The sequence below is a fragment of the Rhinatrema bivittatum genome, chromosome 12 (genome assembly GCF_901001135.1).
Source record: "Rhinatrema bivittatum chromosome 12, aRhiBiv1.1, whole genome shotgun sequence".
NCBI classification, from domain to species: Eukaryota; Metazoa; Chordata; class Amphibia; order Gymnophiona; family Rhinatrematidae; genus Rhinatrema; species Rhinatrema bivittatum.
Window position 1 is genome coordinate 40,881,947 of NC_042626.1, and position 15,396 is coordinate 40,897,342.

A 15,396-nucleotide genomic window follows, 5' to 3' on the forward strand; every position below is an offset into this window, starting at 1 on the left:
TGGGTGTCCACGAGGACCGGAAGTTGCCTAACCCTGGGCTGGATGCGTGTGTAGGATCTGTGGATTCTTGCAAGAGCTTGGACAGAGTTGTAATAGTAAGCATGGGGAGTCTCTCTTGCAATTTCTGATAAGCATTTCATGGTAAATTTGTTATTAAGACACTAAAGTGACACACCCTGCAGCACTTCCATGTGCTTTGGTAGAAATGATATATCTTGTTCTAAAGGAAAACCATAATCCTGTTTGGGGGTTTTTTTGCCATATGACCTAGATTTTCTTGTTGACGGAGGAAACGAATTCGTTCTCCAAAATACTCAGAAAGTAGGCATCAAATACTCTGAGATAGTAAGAGAAAGTATGTGTTGCTTGACAACAGCACTGCATGCTATTAAACAAGAGACACCTGTGTGATATGATCAAACCTTACCAGTCCCAAAAGACAGGCAATTTGAGCTGGACTTTCCTGTATGGGTTCTTCCTAGCTACAAAGGGCTGACCTGCCCAGCCTCGAGGCAGTTTCAGCCTCTTCTTGACTTTATTTTAATTCTGAAGTATCTCTGCCTTGCTCCTCATCCTAGAATCTAAATAATGGATTGATTGATTTGATGTGTCGATTAATTTAAACTTAGCTCACGCCTTTTCATTGGTAGGTTACGGTAAGTTGTATTCAGGTACAGTAGCTATGTTCCCTGTCCCCAGAGGACTTCCAGTCTAAGTGGCCTGTATATTAAGCCACAGTATTTTTCTCAGAGGGGAAAATAATGCGGGAATCACTAAGCTGTGATACTCGGTTCTGCAGGTTATTGAGTCCCACGATATTTTCCCTGGTAGTAAAATACTGTGGAGGAAAAATGCCATGGCTTAGATGCCCCCAGCTAATTATATGTGAGAGCGACCCCACAGCCTGGGGCCACTATGTTTTAAGGGGGCCTGTCGGCCCTCACTGTGTCCCCCCATCCCCCTCCTGTTCTCAGTAAAAAAAAACAAAAAAAAAACCTGGGTTCTCCAGAGAACCCCATTCCCCCTCCTTCCTGCTCCTTTAGGCAGCATAAGTGAAAAAGAAATGTTTTTTAAAGTTTAAATGCCAACACTCAGGTTCCACCCCTTCCCCAACCACTCCTCACCTAGTGGCAGGAAATAATACCCTGACTCCTTCCCCATGTGAAATGCCTGAATAATCCAGGATGATCTAGTGGGGCGTGGAGCATCCCCTCTGGCTCAAGGTCCATTACTGTCCTGCCCAAAGTAGGGACAGAAGTCCCTCTATGGCTGGTCGGTACCGTTCTGTACACGGTGGCGATGGGCCACAGCCCTAGGGAATGCTCTGGGCCCCACTGGAGCACCAGGTTCTTCAGGTACTTAACCGGGCAGGGGAAGGGAGAGCAATCTCAGGAGGCTATTTTTGGCCACATGATTGAGGGGACAGGGCCTGGCTACTGTCTGACCCACCTAGCCAAAGTAGTTAGCATACTGAATTGCTAGACTTGATGTGTTTAGAATCTAGATCAATCTCGATGAAGCCTCCTCACTACTTGCGTAACCTTGTGCAAATTTGGGAGCCATTCTTGTTATACCATTACCATAAAAAATCCAGATATCAATTCATTGTAGATGTCATAGGATATAATACTCTGTAATTGGGTTTGTGTATTGTTTCTGCATTACCCGATTCAGGTTACACATTTTGTTTGAATCATTTGGTTCAATACACTATGTGTAGGGGTGGGGGAGGCAAGGAGTCTTGTACGCTATAATTGTTTGTTTTATTCATAATTATTTATGGACTAGCTTGGCGGTAGTTCAGTGTTTAGTATGGTAATTATAATGAGCATTGCTGTATGTACTTATTGTTCAATAACAAATTTATGAAAATAATTTGCTGTTCATTTCGGCTGCCTCAAGAAGGTGGTGGTGGTGGGGGGGGGGGGGGGTTCTTGGCATCTCTGGAGACCCTAAAGAGATTTTACTGAGAATGGGTGGGAGAACACAGTGAAAACATTGTCCTAGGAGCATCGGGAAGTATGTTGGCATCTTGATGCTCCTAAGGAAAGTTTGCTGCACGGAGTTGTAGTTAACGTTGAATCAAATAACACAGTTTAGGATTTTTGTGACAAGCCATATTATTTGATTTACATGTTTTTGACTAGTATTGAGTATTAGCATGCATTTGCATACTCTTTGCATTTCACGGTGCCAGGGAAGAATAGTGCGTGGTGTTTGAAGACCACACGTTATCGCTGTGTAAGACCATTTACCGTGTGGTAAACACCTGATGCAGATTAGTAAATGCCCCTCCTAAGTTTGCCCAGGGTCACAAAGTTTGTCATCATGATTTGAATCTTAGCTTCCCTGGTTCTCAGCCTGAAGCCGTAACTACTAGGCGCAACTCCTTGAAAACAAGGGTTTGCACTCTTTTAGCTTTGAGCAGTAAATTATTATTGATAAAGACTGAAACTCCAGGTCTCAAATGCTAAGCATATAGTCCTCATTATTTGACATCTGGAATAATTATGTATCATTTCTTCTTTATGCAGTGTCCAAAAAGCACGGCAAGCTCATCACCTTCCTGAGAACATTCATGAAGTCTCGCCCAACTAAGCAAAAACTGAAGCAGCGCGGGATTTTGAAAGAAAGGGTATTTGGATGCGACCTTGGAGAACACCTACTCAACTCTGGTCATGATGGTAAGAACCCTAAGATTTGTGACGGCGTAGTGACTAAAAGCTGATGAGCAGTGAATGGATTGAAATCTAACATAGTGAGCTTGTAAGTTGAGTGGGGAGAAAAGGCTAGAAGTACCAGTGGTGTACCACTATGTGTCCACTGATTGGGAAAAAAAAAAAAAAAGCAAAGAATTACTCTGTGGTATCACCAGAGGCCAGTTACTGCTGGAAGCAGCTCTGCATATTGTATGTTGGAGAAGTTGGAAAAATATGTAGGCTTTGCAAAGTTGAGAGGTGCCTGGAAAGGAGAAATAAGAGCAGGGAAGGACGGAAGAAGAAAACATTTTAGCTAATGGTATGGGGATGGGAGGAATTTGCTTTAACTGGTTCTCATTATTGAGTATCCTGAACTAGAAGGAATAAGTTGTGAGACCCCCAACTTAGATTATATCTATCCATGAAAAGACACTGCAAAAGATTTAAAGTCCAAGTGGTTTTAGGCTGTTCATAAGTGGAGATTTGTTGGATTCATCAAGTCATCAGTAATAGATTTTCAACTGAATTCATGGGAACATGTCCCCAGCAAAACTGACTGTGTGGCCATTGGGGCAGGAAGTAGAGATGTGTCATGCCCCCCGCGGAATTGACTGTGCGGCCAGGAAAGCCTTACAAGAGGATTACACTTCTTGCTGGAGGGGAGAAAAGAGAGCATGTGAGCTTGTGAGTATGGGTGAGAGAGAGAGCATGTGCGGGTATGGGTGGGTCAGAAAGCATTGGGTGTGTGTGTATATGGGTGGGTCAGAAAGCAATGTGTTTGTGTATGGGTGTGAGAGCATTGTGTGTGTGTGTATGGGTGTGAGAGAAAATTGTGTGTGTGCGTATGGGTGTGAGAGAGCATTTTGTGTGTGTGTGTGCGTACGGGTGTGAGAGAGCATTGTGCGTATGGGTAGATCAGAAAGCAGTGTGTGCGTATGGGTGAGTTAGAAAGCATGTGTACGCGTTTGGGTGGATCAGAAAGCATTCTGTGTGTGCGTGCGTACGGGTGTGAGTGAGCATTGTGTGTATGTGCATATGGGTGGCTCAAAAAGCAGTGTGTGCATATGGGTGGGTTAGAAAGCATGTGTACGCGTATGGGTGGGTCAGAAAGCAATGTGCATATGGGTGAGAGAGCATTGTGCATGTGTGCATATGGGGGTGTGAGAGCATTGTGCGTGTGTGCATATGGGTGTGAGAGAGCATTGTGCGTGTGTGCATATGGGTGTGAGAGAACATTGTGCGTGTGTGCATATGGATGGGTCAGAAAGCAGTGTGTGTGTGCGTATAGGTGGTCAGAAAGCATTGTGCATATGGGTGGGTCAGAAAGCAGTGTGTGTGTGCGTATGGGTGGGTCAGAAAGCAATGTGTGTGCGTATGGGTTAAAGAGAGCTCTGTGTGTGTGTGTATGTGTGTGGGTAGGTGAGAGCATTTGTATATGTGTGTGGGTGAGAGAGAGAGAGAGCACCTGCATTTGCAACAGCCTTCCCCCACCTTTCCTCTCTGCCAATCCATAACAAATTCAGGGCATCTGGAAATCAAAGGTTCCCAGATGTGAAGAGTGGGGAATTCTTTGAAATCCTTATTAATTTTAATTCTTGGGTATTATTTGATGTATCTGTGTTGAAATATGTTATGGATGTTTGGAACAATTTTTTGAACTGTGTAGATGTTCAGTTTAACTGGTTTGAATTAATCTTATTGGTATGGTTGCTGCTTTGGTCCTCGCCGTGTGGTGTATTTGCTACTGTAACTGCCCGCGGCCCTGCTCCCCCTGCTCACAGCGTACTTAGGGGGACCAACTCCCCCCCCCCCCCCCCCCAGTTCTAATAAGCACTAATAATGTGGTCTCTATAAAAAAAAAAAAAAAAAATTGTCCACTCCTGTTCTAGTGCATTTGGTCCTTTGTGTTGCTGGTTCACCCTTTGGGGGGTTGTTTTTTTTTGGGGGGGTTGTTTTTTTTACACAGATTGTATAGTTAGATCTTATAGTATCTCATGTGAGGGCTGTCTACACTATAACACAAATTTAAAATAAAGGACAGGTAGTGTGAGCAATGCTTCAGCATTTCGGGCACGTTACAAATGTATTATGCATTTTCCTGCCTTTGCTATTGATGGTGGTGGTTTGTAGATTGCCAGCACACCTTATTATCTGTGATGCCATGCATACAGAAAGCACATGATTGGTGCTTGGAGACATGGTGACACAGAGAGAGGGCAGGATGCTGCCTGACATGACATGCTTACAGTGCAACAGATGACGGCAGATAAACCATTTGGCACATTCATTTAGAAATGAAGTGGTTCGGAGAAGAAGTGCATCAGAACAGAACACGTGTGCTTCAGGTCAAAAATTAAGGAAGAGGTTTTCACCCGTCACTCGCCTGTTAAGAGAAATGGCAAACTTCCATTGGCCTAGGCATGTAAAGACCCAGCTACAGAGGCTTATTTGTTAGGGCAGAAACCTCTGACAGAGGAGGAAGAGAAACATGAGTAAGGCTGTTACAACACCCTGAGTTAATTATTTGCTGTACTGAATGCACTGTGTGTAGTAGCTGATTCATCCAAGGAATCTTCTCTAGTTACATTCTGCCATTCTTTCAGTAAATCTTTAAAACTCCCCTGCGTTACAAGAGAGCCAGACACTTGTAAGGTTTTCTTTTTACGGTGCTCAGAGTGATCATAATTCCATGGCTTTAACCATGGAACGAAATTTTCATTGTTCTATGTACCCTGCAATATCTTTTTTTTTTTTTTTTTTTTGTGATGATGATTGATTTTTTTTTTTTTTTGTATGTAACGCTACCTACCAAGACTCAAGATGTTTCCAGGACCAGTGTGTTCATATTTAAAATCCCACATGATTCTTAACTTTGAGGAGATGTGAATATTTATATACGAGCTTTGTAAAACTACAATTATATGCACTATTGCAGCATCTGAGGCCTCGAGGAACTCGCAGGCGTTCTTCCTTGCTTGTGCTTTCCGCACATGAAAATCCCAGACTGGTCATTTTGGGAGCTTATGGGTAAATTTTAAAAAGGGCGCGCTGATTTTATATAACATGCATGCGCCAATGCGCACGTGTTATATAAAATCCGATACCCGTGTGCACGCGAGCGCCTGATTTTATATTGGTGCCCAGTCACACGAGGAACGGGGGGGGGGGTCGCAATACACGCGCAGCGACATGATTGGGCCTTTGCCCAGTTCCCTCCCAGTCCGCTCCTTTCCTAACCCCCTACCTATCCTTCCTCCCTTTTCCTTTCTCCTCCCTGACCCCCTAAATCCACCCTAACTCAGCTAATTTTTTTTTTTGTTTTTAAACTTACTTCATCTGAAAAGCTGAAGTAAGTTCCGCACGCCGGCTGGCTGACGGCACCCACCTCCGGCCCGCCCCTTTTAAGAAACCCGGCGCTTCTGCGCATACCGGGAGATACACGCGTGGCCGGACCGCTTTGGGAATGCGCTCGGTGTGCGCGCATCCTAGCCATACACATATCTCCTGGGGTTTGCGTGCATCAGACTTTTAAAATTGGCCCCTTGGTGTATGGAAAGTACGTTGACATGCCAGAAATTGGTATTTGGATTGGGCCTTGTGCGTTCAACCTGAGGATAGCACTAAATTTGTTTCCTTGTTTCTGCCTTCTTATCAGCGTTTCTTGCTGGGCTAAACGTTTCCAGAGGACGAGCATATTACATGACCTGGTCAAATCTGGTTATTGCCTTTGAAAGCTAAACCTAGTTTTTGTTTACGGCATGTTTCCAGCAATTGGATGCTGCTCTGTTTGTGAAACAGCATGCTAGGGGAATCAAATCAGATTGCTTGCAAAAGGAACTGAACTTTGTATTTTGTTTCTAATCTTGAATACTGTACTTTTGTCTGCATTGGCGTAGAGGCATTTGGAAACTGCCCAAGCATGCTAAGGAGGAGTTTTACTACTTGTCAGAAGGGCATTCCAAGCCTGGGCTGCACAGGTCTGCTCTGCTTACCTCAGACTCTTGCTATTTGAAATTTAGGTACTTAGCTTAGAGATACGTCCGTGCTCCAATTTATAGAGCCTCCCCATCCCCCACTCTCATTTACAAGAAATCACTGAAAATAAGTGAGGTAACTCATCGTCAGATATTAGTCTGAACTGTGCTATTTCTTCTGAACTGCCCAGAACATATTTCTCTTCTGCTTGACACCTTGCTGTTCTTTTTAAAGACAGGTGCCCAGTCTTGCTGGACACAGGCATGGGCAAACTGGGTGCCTCCTTGGAGCTAAGATAAAATCGAGTCCTAAAAATGAAATGAAAACTGTCCACCTTCTGCCCAAGCATATCGGGCAGAAGGGACCCGGGATCGGGACCCAGCCTCCCAACAACTCCGGAACAGCTGTCAGTGTGGGGAGCCTGTCAAGGAATATGACGTAATCGGCTGTGTGGCAGGTCCAGACCCTTTTCCTGCACAGGCTACCAAGGAAACCCACGCGAGGGGCAGGGCCGCAGACCCTGTGATGACTTTCCTATCTGCCACCACCAGGATCTAAACCATCCAAGAACAGGAAGGTTGTAGATGTGTGGCAGGGAGGAGCTAGAAACGGGCAATGGAGATCGGAGAGGAAGTTGCCATGGTTGGGCGGGGGGGGGGGTGGGGGGAGATGGTGGGAGGCAAGGCAAGAGAGGATCTGGGAATGAGCTATGGGCAGTGGGAGGGAGAAAATACAGGAAGTGGGCACTTGGGGGAGAGTAGGCACGATACTAAAAAGTTTTCTAGGGCTGCCCGGAGTCTAGCTATGGCATTGGTTGCGTGTTTCATAATGGCACAAACTGTCACAGAGTTAATGACATTATGGTTTGTCTCCTTTGCTTTTTATTTTTTATTCTTTGGAGGGGAATTGGGCAGGAGGGGAAACTCCAGTGTTTTATAATGCAATAATTATTTTTGAAATCAACATCGGATATTAAAAAAAAAACAAACAAACTAGAGAGGGTCAGTAGTAATATGTAAGATCTATGTCTTGTTTGTCTGTTAACACTTATTTTGTATTTTATAAATTGTGATCCAATGAGAGCTTGGTCCCTTGAATTAGCAGAATATAAATTTTAATTAAATTGTAGATATATCTTTTTATTGGACCAACAGGAAAAAGAATTCTGTAGCATGTGGACTTTTGAGACTGCATGGGTCCTCACTTTAGGCGAAGTCTTCTGTATAATGTCTCTGCTTTTGAAATAGAAGCTTTTCTTGATTTTCCCCTTTAAGTTCAACGGCCACTGAGCCAACCCAGTGGCTCAGTGGCCGTGATCTTAGCCATGCAGGAGATCAGAATTCGATTCCTAAACTCATCTTCTGCTTCTTAGACCAGCCTGGGATGAGGATGCTGCAGAAGCAGCCTTCACAGCTCTATGTGAGGAGAAAAGGATTCCCCCTAGCAATTGTGCTGTGATGATGTCTAATGACCAAGGGTGTCATTAGCATTAGGCACACAGGCCCCATGCTCCGATTGTCTTCCTTGGTGCCCAGAGTCTCCATGTCCGCCACTGGTGGAGGACAAAAGATCCTGAGAATAGGCCCTGCAGCACTGCCAGGGTTTCCTGCAGCCAGCGGTCAAAGAAGAAGCCCTACAGGGCAGCCAGCATTTCCTGATTTCCTGCAGCCAGGGGCCAAGGAAGAGGTTCCACAGGGCTGCTGGTATTTCCCCTATAGCTGGCAGCCCAAAGAAGAGGGAGAGAGTTCCAGTGTGCCTGTGTGTATGTGAGATGGCGAGAGAGAGGGAGACTGCTTGTGTGTGTGTGTGTATGTGTGTGAGAGAGAGATTGAGAGAGTTCCTGTGTGTGTATGTGAGAGTACGCCTGTGTATGCTTTTAAGTGTGTGTGAGAGATTAAAATTTGTGCACTCTCCTCCAATCTACAACAGGCAGGGTGACTGTAAATCTAAGATTCCCAGGTATGGAGTGTGGTGGATTTTATAAAATCCTTATTAGTTTTTATTAGATTTTATTTGTCTGCTGTTTTGAAAAATGTTATTGGTGTTTGGTAATTTAAAAATATATTTATATGCATTTTTATGTTCTATTCATCAGCTGATTTGACATTAATTAATTTTATTAGTATAGTTGATGTTTTATCTTTCTTGATTGTATTGATAATGATATTCTGTTTTTCCATTGTTGCACTGCATACAGTCTGGCTTGTTACGGTTTCCATTTAAGTTTTTGTCAGCACATTTCTATTTCTACTTTATGGTCTCTATTCTGTATTTGGTGAGAATCTAGTCTGTGTTCTGCAGGTGTGACAGTCTTGAGATATTCTGCTAGCATATAGTTTCTGACTGAGCTGGAAACTGAAAGGAGCAGGAGAAAACCACCATGCCAAAAACTTGATAATTATATTTTTTAATTCAACTGATCAAATTTTAGGTCAGTTTTCCAAATATTCTGAGCACCTAGATTAGGCACTGAATTTCAACTGACTTTAAGAGCCTAAGTTTTCAGCTGACTATTCACTTACAATTAGGTACCTTAAACGTCAGCTCCTATATTTAGACCTGCTACTCATTTGTCTAGATGAGGGTCCCATTACAGTAGGTGCTTAGTGCTAAAAAATCAGTGCTAAGCACCTTTTTCCCCTTTCCCTTGCTCTGTCCCTGTAGCTATCCACTTGTTAGGATTCTAAATTTAGGTGCCTTAGTGAAGCTAGGAATCTAATGAAACACAAGAATAAAAGAAGTGCTATGATGGGTCAGACCAAGGCTCCATCTAGCCCAGTATCCTGCCTCCTACATTGTCAGTCCTGATCTCTAGGACGTTTCTGGTAGATCCCCAAGGGTAGATCAATTTCTTGTTGGCCACTCCTTGGGATAAATGGTGGCTTTCCCTAAGTCTAACTGACTTATTGTTTAAAGGCTTTTCTTCCAGGAACTTGTCCAAACCATTTTTAAACTTGACTATACTATTTGCCTTGACTACATCCTCTGGCAACAAATTCCATAGCTGGATTGTGTATTGAGTGATCCTTGTTAATTTCATAGAATGTCCCCTAGTCCTCGTATTATCTGAAAGAGTAACTAACCATTCTCTTTTTACCCATTCTCTCATATCCTTCTGTCATCTCTTCTCCAAGATAAAGAGCCCTAACTTGTTTAGCCTTTCTTCATAAGGGAGCTATTCCATCCTCTTTATTATTTTTGTCACCTTTTCCTGTACCTTTTTCTGCTCTGCTATATATTTTTTGAGATGGTGCAACCAGAACTGAATGCAGTGCTCATGGTGCAGTCGCACCATAAATCTATACAGAGGTATTATGATATTCTCAGTTTTGTTCTCCATGCCTTTCCAAATAATTCTCAATGTTCTGTTTACTGGTTTAACTGCCCCAGAGCACAGTGCTGAGGATTTCAATATATTGTCCACAATGATACCAGGATCCTTTTCTTGGTGGTGACTCCAAATATGGAGTGCTGAGAAATTGAAAAGTTGTAATTAGGTTTCTGTAGGTGAACGTGTGAAAGGATCATTATCAGTGGGGATAAGCAAGGCATGGATCACCCTCCTCCTCCTGACCATGAAAATGTACTTTGTCCTCTGACACCTCACATGCATAGGCAGGGCTCAGGAGAGAGATGGGCCAAGCACGGAGGGGTACAACAATCTTCCCATCCCTACCCTGACTTCCAATCTGCAGAGGGTGGGCTGGGAGGAGGAAGGGGAGTTTCACGGCTGTCAGGACCCACAGCAGTTCTGAATGTCGTGTCTTCGCTCCACCCAGGCGGAAGCTTCAGATGCAGGAGGGCTGGCACCCCCTTTCTTTTCCTTCTTTGGAAGCCGAGGCAATGCCACTTCTCCAAAAGGAAAGGTAGGGTGGTGGTGTAGGGTAGACTATCCATGCCCCAAGATAGCAGGTTGATAACTGATGAACCAGATGGATCAGGCAGGGTAATTGACAGGCATGCACCATGTTCTTCCCCATCCTGTCAAATGGGATGCAAAGCCATCCAGTCAAGAACAGTTCCCTCTCCAAGTTCCAGGTTCCTAGCACTGGCCTTTCCCCTTGCACCTCCGAGCTGGGGAAGGGAGATGGCAACACTTTAGAATAACAAATCCCATTTTGTTTAAACCCTCAAACACTTCTTCTGGCACTCAGGGGCCACATCAGTGAAGTTTGATCAAGTTTGTTCATGATGGAGATAGGGCAGGGGCAGCTTGCTCTTGTGTTTCTATGGCCGGGGCAGAGCCTCTGTTCACCTCAAGAAGGAGTGAATAAATTTTAGGAGGGGAAGGTCTGGCCATCACCTGCTTTTACAGCTGAGGTGGGGGTTCCCTACCCCTAGTTTAACTTGCATGGAGCAGCAGTTATAACCCTAAACACCTTGCTAAGCAGACTGGATAGATCATTTTGGTCTTTATCTGCTGACATTTACTAGGCGACTGTGGTTATGATTATCTTTCCTTACGTTCATCACTTTGCATTTATCCACTTCAACTTTCATCTGTAATTTGGGTTCTTGGCCTTAGTACATTTTCAAAAAGGCCAATTTAGGAGCTTAACTTCCAAAATGAGGCATCTATTCCCTTTGTAAACTGACCTCTTTGATTTTAGCAGACCAATTCTGCAATGTTTCCAGCACATGAAAGTTATTTTATCATTGTTTGGTGCTGAAACGTATTCAGCTGATCAGTCTGACTCTTCAGATCAGGCTGCTGATCATGTTTCTTGAATTTTTTCTCAGGTTTCACATTAGAGCTTGATTCACTAAGCCATGTTTTAAGTAAGTACGGAGTGGGAGAAAAGCCTTATTGAATTATAACATCAGTGACCTACTTTATCGTGGTTTTTGTTTTGTTTTATTTTGGGTTTGTTTTTTTTTAACTGTCAGTAGAGTTTACTTTCTAAAAGTGAAACCTTTGTGAAGGGGAAGAAGGGACTGCTGACTTGCTTTGCTTTTGCACTTTGCCGTAGAAGCAGTCCCTGTGTTTTACCCTTATGTCTGCATATTAGTATCCCAGACTGTACAAGTTGGGATCTGTGTTCCATGTTGGTTGCCATCTGAATCCAATTCACCTTCCCCCCCCCTCTCCTGCCATCAAAGCAGAGAGTGATGTTGCAATTGCGTCAAAATTATCAAGGCTTATTAAGGTAATAATCCCTGTGCTTCTGTTAATGGGAGTAACTACCATACCGAGCAGGTTACCCCCATGCATTCTTTTCTTCATTTCTGTCCTCTAGTCTTTAGGGCTTCACAGTGTTTATCCCAAGCCCCTTTGAATTCTTTGACTGTTTTTGTTTTCACCACCTCCGGAAGGGATTTCCGGGCATCCATCACCCCTCTCCGTGAAGAAAGTTTTCTTGACCTTGGTTCTGAGTCGTCCACCCCAAAGTTTCATTTCATGGCTCTAATTCTACTGTTTCCTTTCCAATGGAAAAGGAATCATATCTGCTTTCCACCTCTTCTCTTCCAGAATATACATATTTAGGTCCTTCAGCCTCTCCTTATAAGTCATTTGATGGAGATCCCTCGAGTCCAGCAAGCCACCTGATTGTAGATAGTTGAGTATTCTTTCCTCTTGTAGAGGTCAAGATAGCTCCGTGTCCTGGCAGACCAAAGGAGCCAATCCTGGTTCCACAGTCCCCCCTTCCTTCTTCTCCATCTATCCTTCCAACCTTTGCAGGCATGGAATCATAGTCCCACTTCTTCCTTCTGGAGATCGGAGCTATTGTTTAATATTGTTCCTCATGAGAAAAATAACAATTCTGTTTGATATGTCCCTCGAAACACTGTCTGAATCTCCTGGGTATCTGTCAGTAGCCTTCAGTTAACAATTCATTTACAATGTACAGGAGGTAGACGAGTAGCCTAGATTTTGCCTTCTTGATTATCTAGTAGGGATAGGTATCTTCATGGTATGTTGTATATTTAAGGTTCAAGAGAAGGATATATATGTGTTTCTCTAGTAGTTGATTGTGGGATGATGTGAGCTGCTGTTCCTGTGGTTGTAATACTTCGGTGACAGTCCACGTCTCTCTGAATAATCTTATTTAAGAAGAATTTAGCCAACTTTTTGCAATGTACTTCCAATGTGAAGGTAGGGAGTAGGTTGATCTAATAGCTTATTAACTGTTTGAAATAGCTCTCTGGGTGATTTTAGCCTATGATACAATTTATTTGTATGTCATCCATATACATGGTGTAGTGAAAGCCTAGGGCACTAATTAACTTTGTGAGGAGCAAAAAGTAAATGTTGAACAACACTGGTGACAAAATTGATCCTTGAGGCATACCTGAAAGCACAGGCCAAGGAGCTGAAAACAGTTTATCCAATAAACTTGTGAGTTCTGTTTTCTAAAAATCAAACATATCAACTATGATAGGGCTTTGCGTTTGATACCAACAACTTCTAAATGTTCTAATAGAATAGCTTGGTCAACCGCATCAAAAGCTGCCGACAGGTCTACTGAGACCAGAACACAATCCTAACCAGTGTCCAAATACATTCACAGATCATTTATAAGGCTCAGGAATGCAATCTTGGTGCTATGATTTACTGTAAAGCCTGAATGATCTAGAGCTAAGATATCCATATCTTCTAGATAATCAGATGCTGTTCCGCTGCTATTTCAATTAATTTCCCAATAAAGCGTAAATGAGACCTAGTCCTTTAAAATTAGAGGCATCTGAAAAATCATTTTAATTAATATGGAAAAACCCTATGTTTCAAAGAATTTTTGATACCCATATGGTCTACCCAGTTTATTACAGTCATCATCATCGTTTATTTATTACACGCTCTTCTAACATATGAGCTCAAAGAGAATTACAAGACAACAAGGCCAACAAGACCAAAATTAACAAACTTACACAGATCATAAATCCATAATAATGGAAAATATTAGTGAAGGGAATAGAAAGCAATCAACAGCAATCTGGAAAAAATGAAACAAGCAGTGCAATTTGGACTGGAAAACTGGTGAAATATGTTCATGGGCTGAAAGCCTCAAAAAAACAACCCATCCGCCATCAGATTTTATGTTTAATATTTCTGTTTTATACTTATACACTGCCTTTCTTTGAAGAAAATCCTTGACACAAAGTAATTTAGAAAATGTAAACGATACAGCATAAAAGTCTCTAGAACAAAACTCCTACCCTCCATCCCACTCTCACTGGAGGCAGGACAAGATTGTGTCCAAAAACTAAACAAAAATACTCTCCCTCCCACAATCAAACCCTATTATAAAGCACATGGACAATAAACAAAATACATTTTGCCTCTTTTTCCTTCTCCATGCATATCCAAAACACTGTTGAAGCATGTCATTTCTTCCTTTATAACTTTGCTAAAATCTGTCCCTTCCTTTCCGAGCATGGTACCAAAACACTCATCCACTCATCACCTCAAAACTACTGCAACCTGTTCTTCGCAGGTCTCCCACTGAAGTATCTTTGTCCACTGCAATCTATTCAAAATTCTGCTACACGATTATTCTTCCTTCAGCATTGCTATGACCATGTAACTCCTGTTTTCAGGTCACTACACTGGTTCCCTGTCCACTTCTGCATACAGTTCAAGCCTCTCTCACTCACCTACAAATGCATCCACTCTGCAGCTCCTCAGGGTTTCTCTTGTGCCTTTCAAAATATGTGGCAGATTAACATTTACAAAGGTAGCCACTTGGTTTAGCAGATGTCAGCAAAGCTCTTGATTGCCTTCTGGGAAAGGAAGTGGAAATCCCATTTAAGGGAAGAAAAATGTGTAAGCTTCCTTCGGAATCTGGAGACAGAGCTACCCTTCCTCAATGGTTATATCCTCAATCTGTTTATCTAGGGCAGTGATGGTGAACTCCAGTCCTCGAGTGCCACAAACAGGTCCAGGTTTTCAGGATATCACACAATGAATATGCATGAGAAAGATGTGGGCCTTCGAGGACTGGAGTTTGCATCACTGATCTTATGGCAATGATAATAGGTCTAGTTATTATGATAAATTCTGGATTAGTTTGAATTTTAGAATTAAAATAATTTCTGTCATTGAATGAGCAATGGTCATATTATCAAAGTTAACACAGTCATCATTGGGTTCTTGAAGGGATTTCACGGTCTGGAAAGATTCATGGGGATTATTGCCTGAGGCATGCAGCTTGGTAGAGAAATAGATTTTCTTTGTTGTCTCTGATTTCTTATTATACAAAATCAATTGTTTGTAGCAAGCCAGTCCGAGCTAGAACTGGGACTTCCTCTACTTTCTTTCTGACTTCCTATTAAGGCATTTTTTTGCTCTATTAATTCCTCCGTAAACCATGGAGCTCTTTTTTTTTTTTTTTTAACTCTAGTTACTGGTGATTTTAGAAGAGCAATAGAATTTATAATGTCGGCCCTGTAGGAGTTCCACGTCTCCACCTGATCTACCGCTAATCTTTCTAACACGGGCAAAGGACTTGGGGCTTAATTTATAGAAAGTGTGGAAATGGAAGCTCTGTTCTTGAGAGAGTCACAGTTGTTTGAACTGACACTAAATGCAGATTTGCTATTCCTTTTACTGAAAAGGACAAGCGGGAATAAGCAGACCCATCCCACTGAAGTCACTGAGAGATCTTACATTCTGATTGGCAGGACATTTGTAAAAAGATACGGTCTAATATATGACATTTCTAGTGTATAGCAGGGTTAACCCTTGAGTGAAGCCTAAATCTATTCAGGAATTCAGAAAAATATT

The 15,396-nt window shown here is 42.7% G+C and overlaps 1 protein-coding gene across 6 annotated transcripts in view; it reads left to right on the forward strand.

Annotated features, from left to right (window-relative positions):
• Nucleotides 1-15,396, forward strand: part of ARHGAP32 (Rho GTPase activating protein 32) — a 694,843-nt gene that overhangs the window by 582,828 nt on the left and 96,619 nt on the right. For all 6 annotated transcript variants that reach the window (XM_029573155.1, XM_029573153.1, XM_029573154.1 and 3 more), the window contains one exon: nucleotides 2,535-2,684. In XM_029573155.1, coding sequence (XP_029429015.1) covers nucleotides 2,535-2,684 — 150 coding nt within the window. The remainder of the gene's footprint in view (nucleotides 1-2,534; nucleotides 2,685-15,396) is intronic.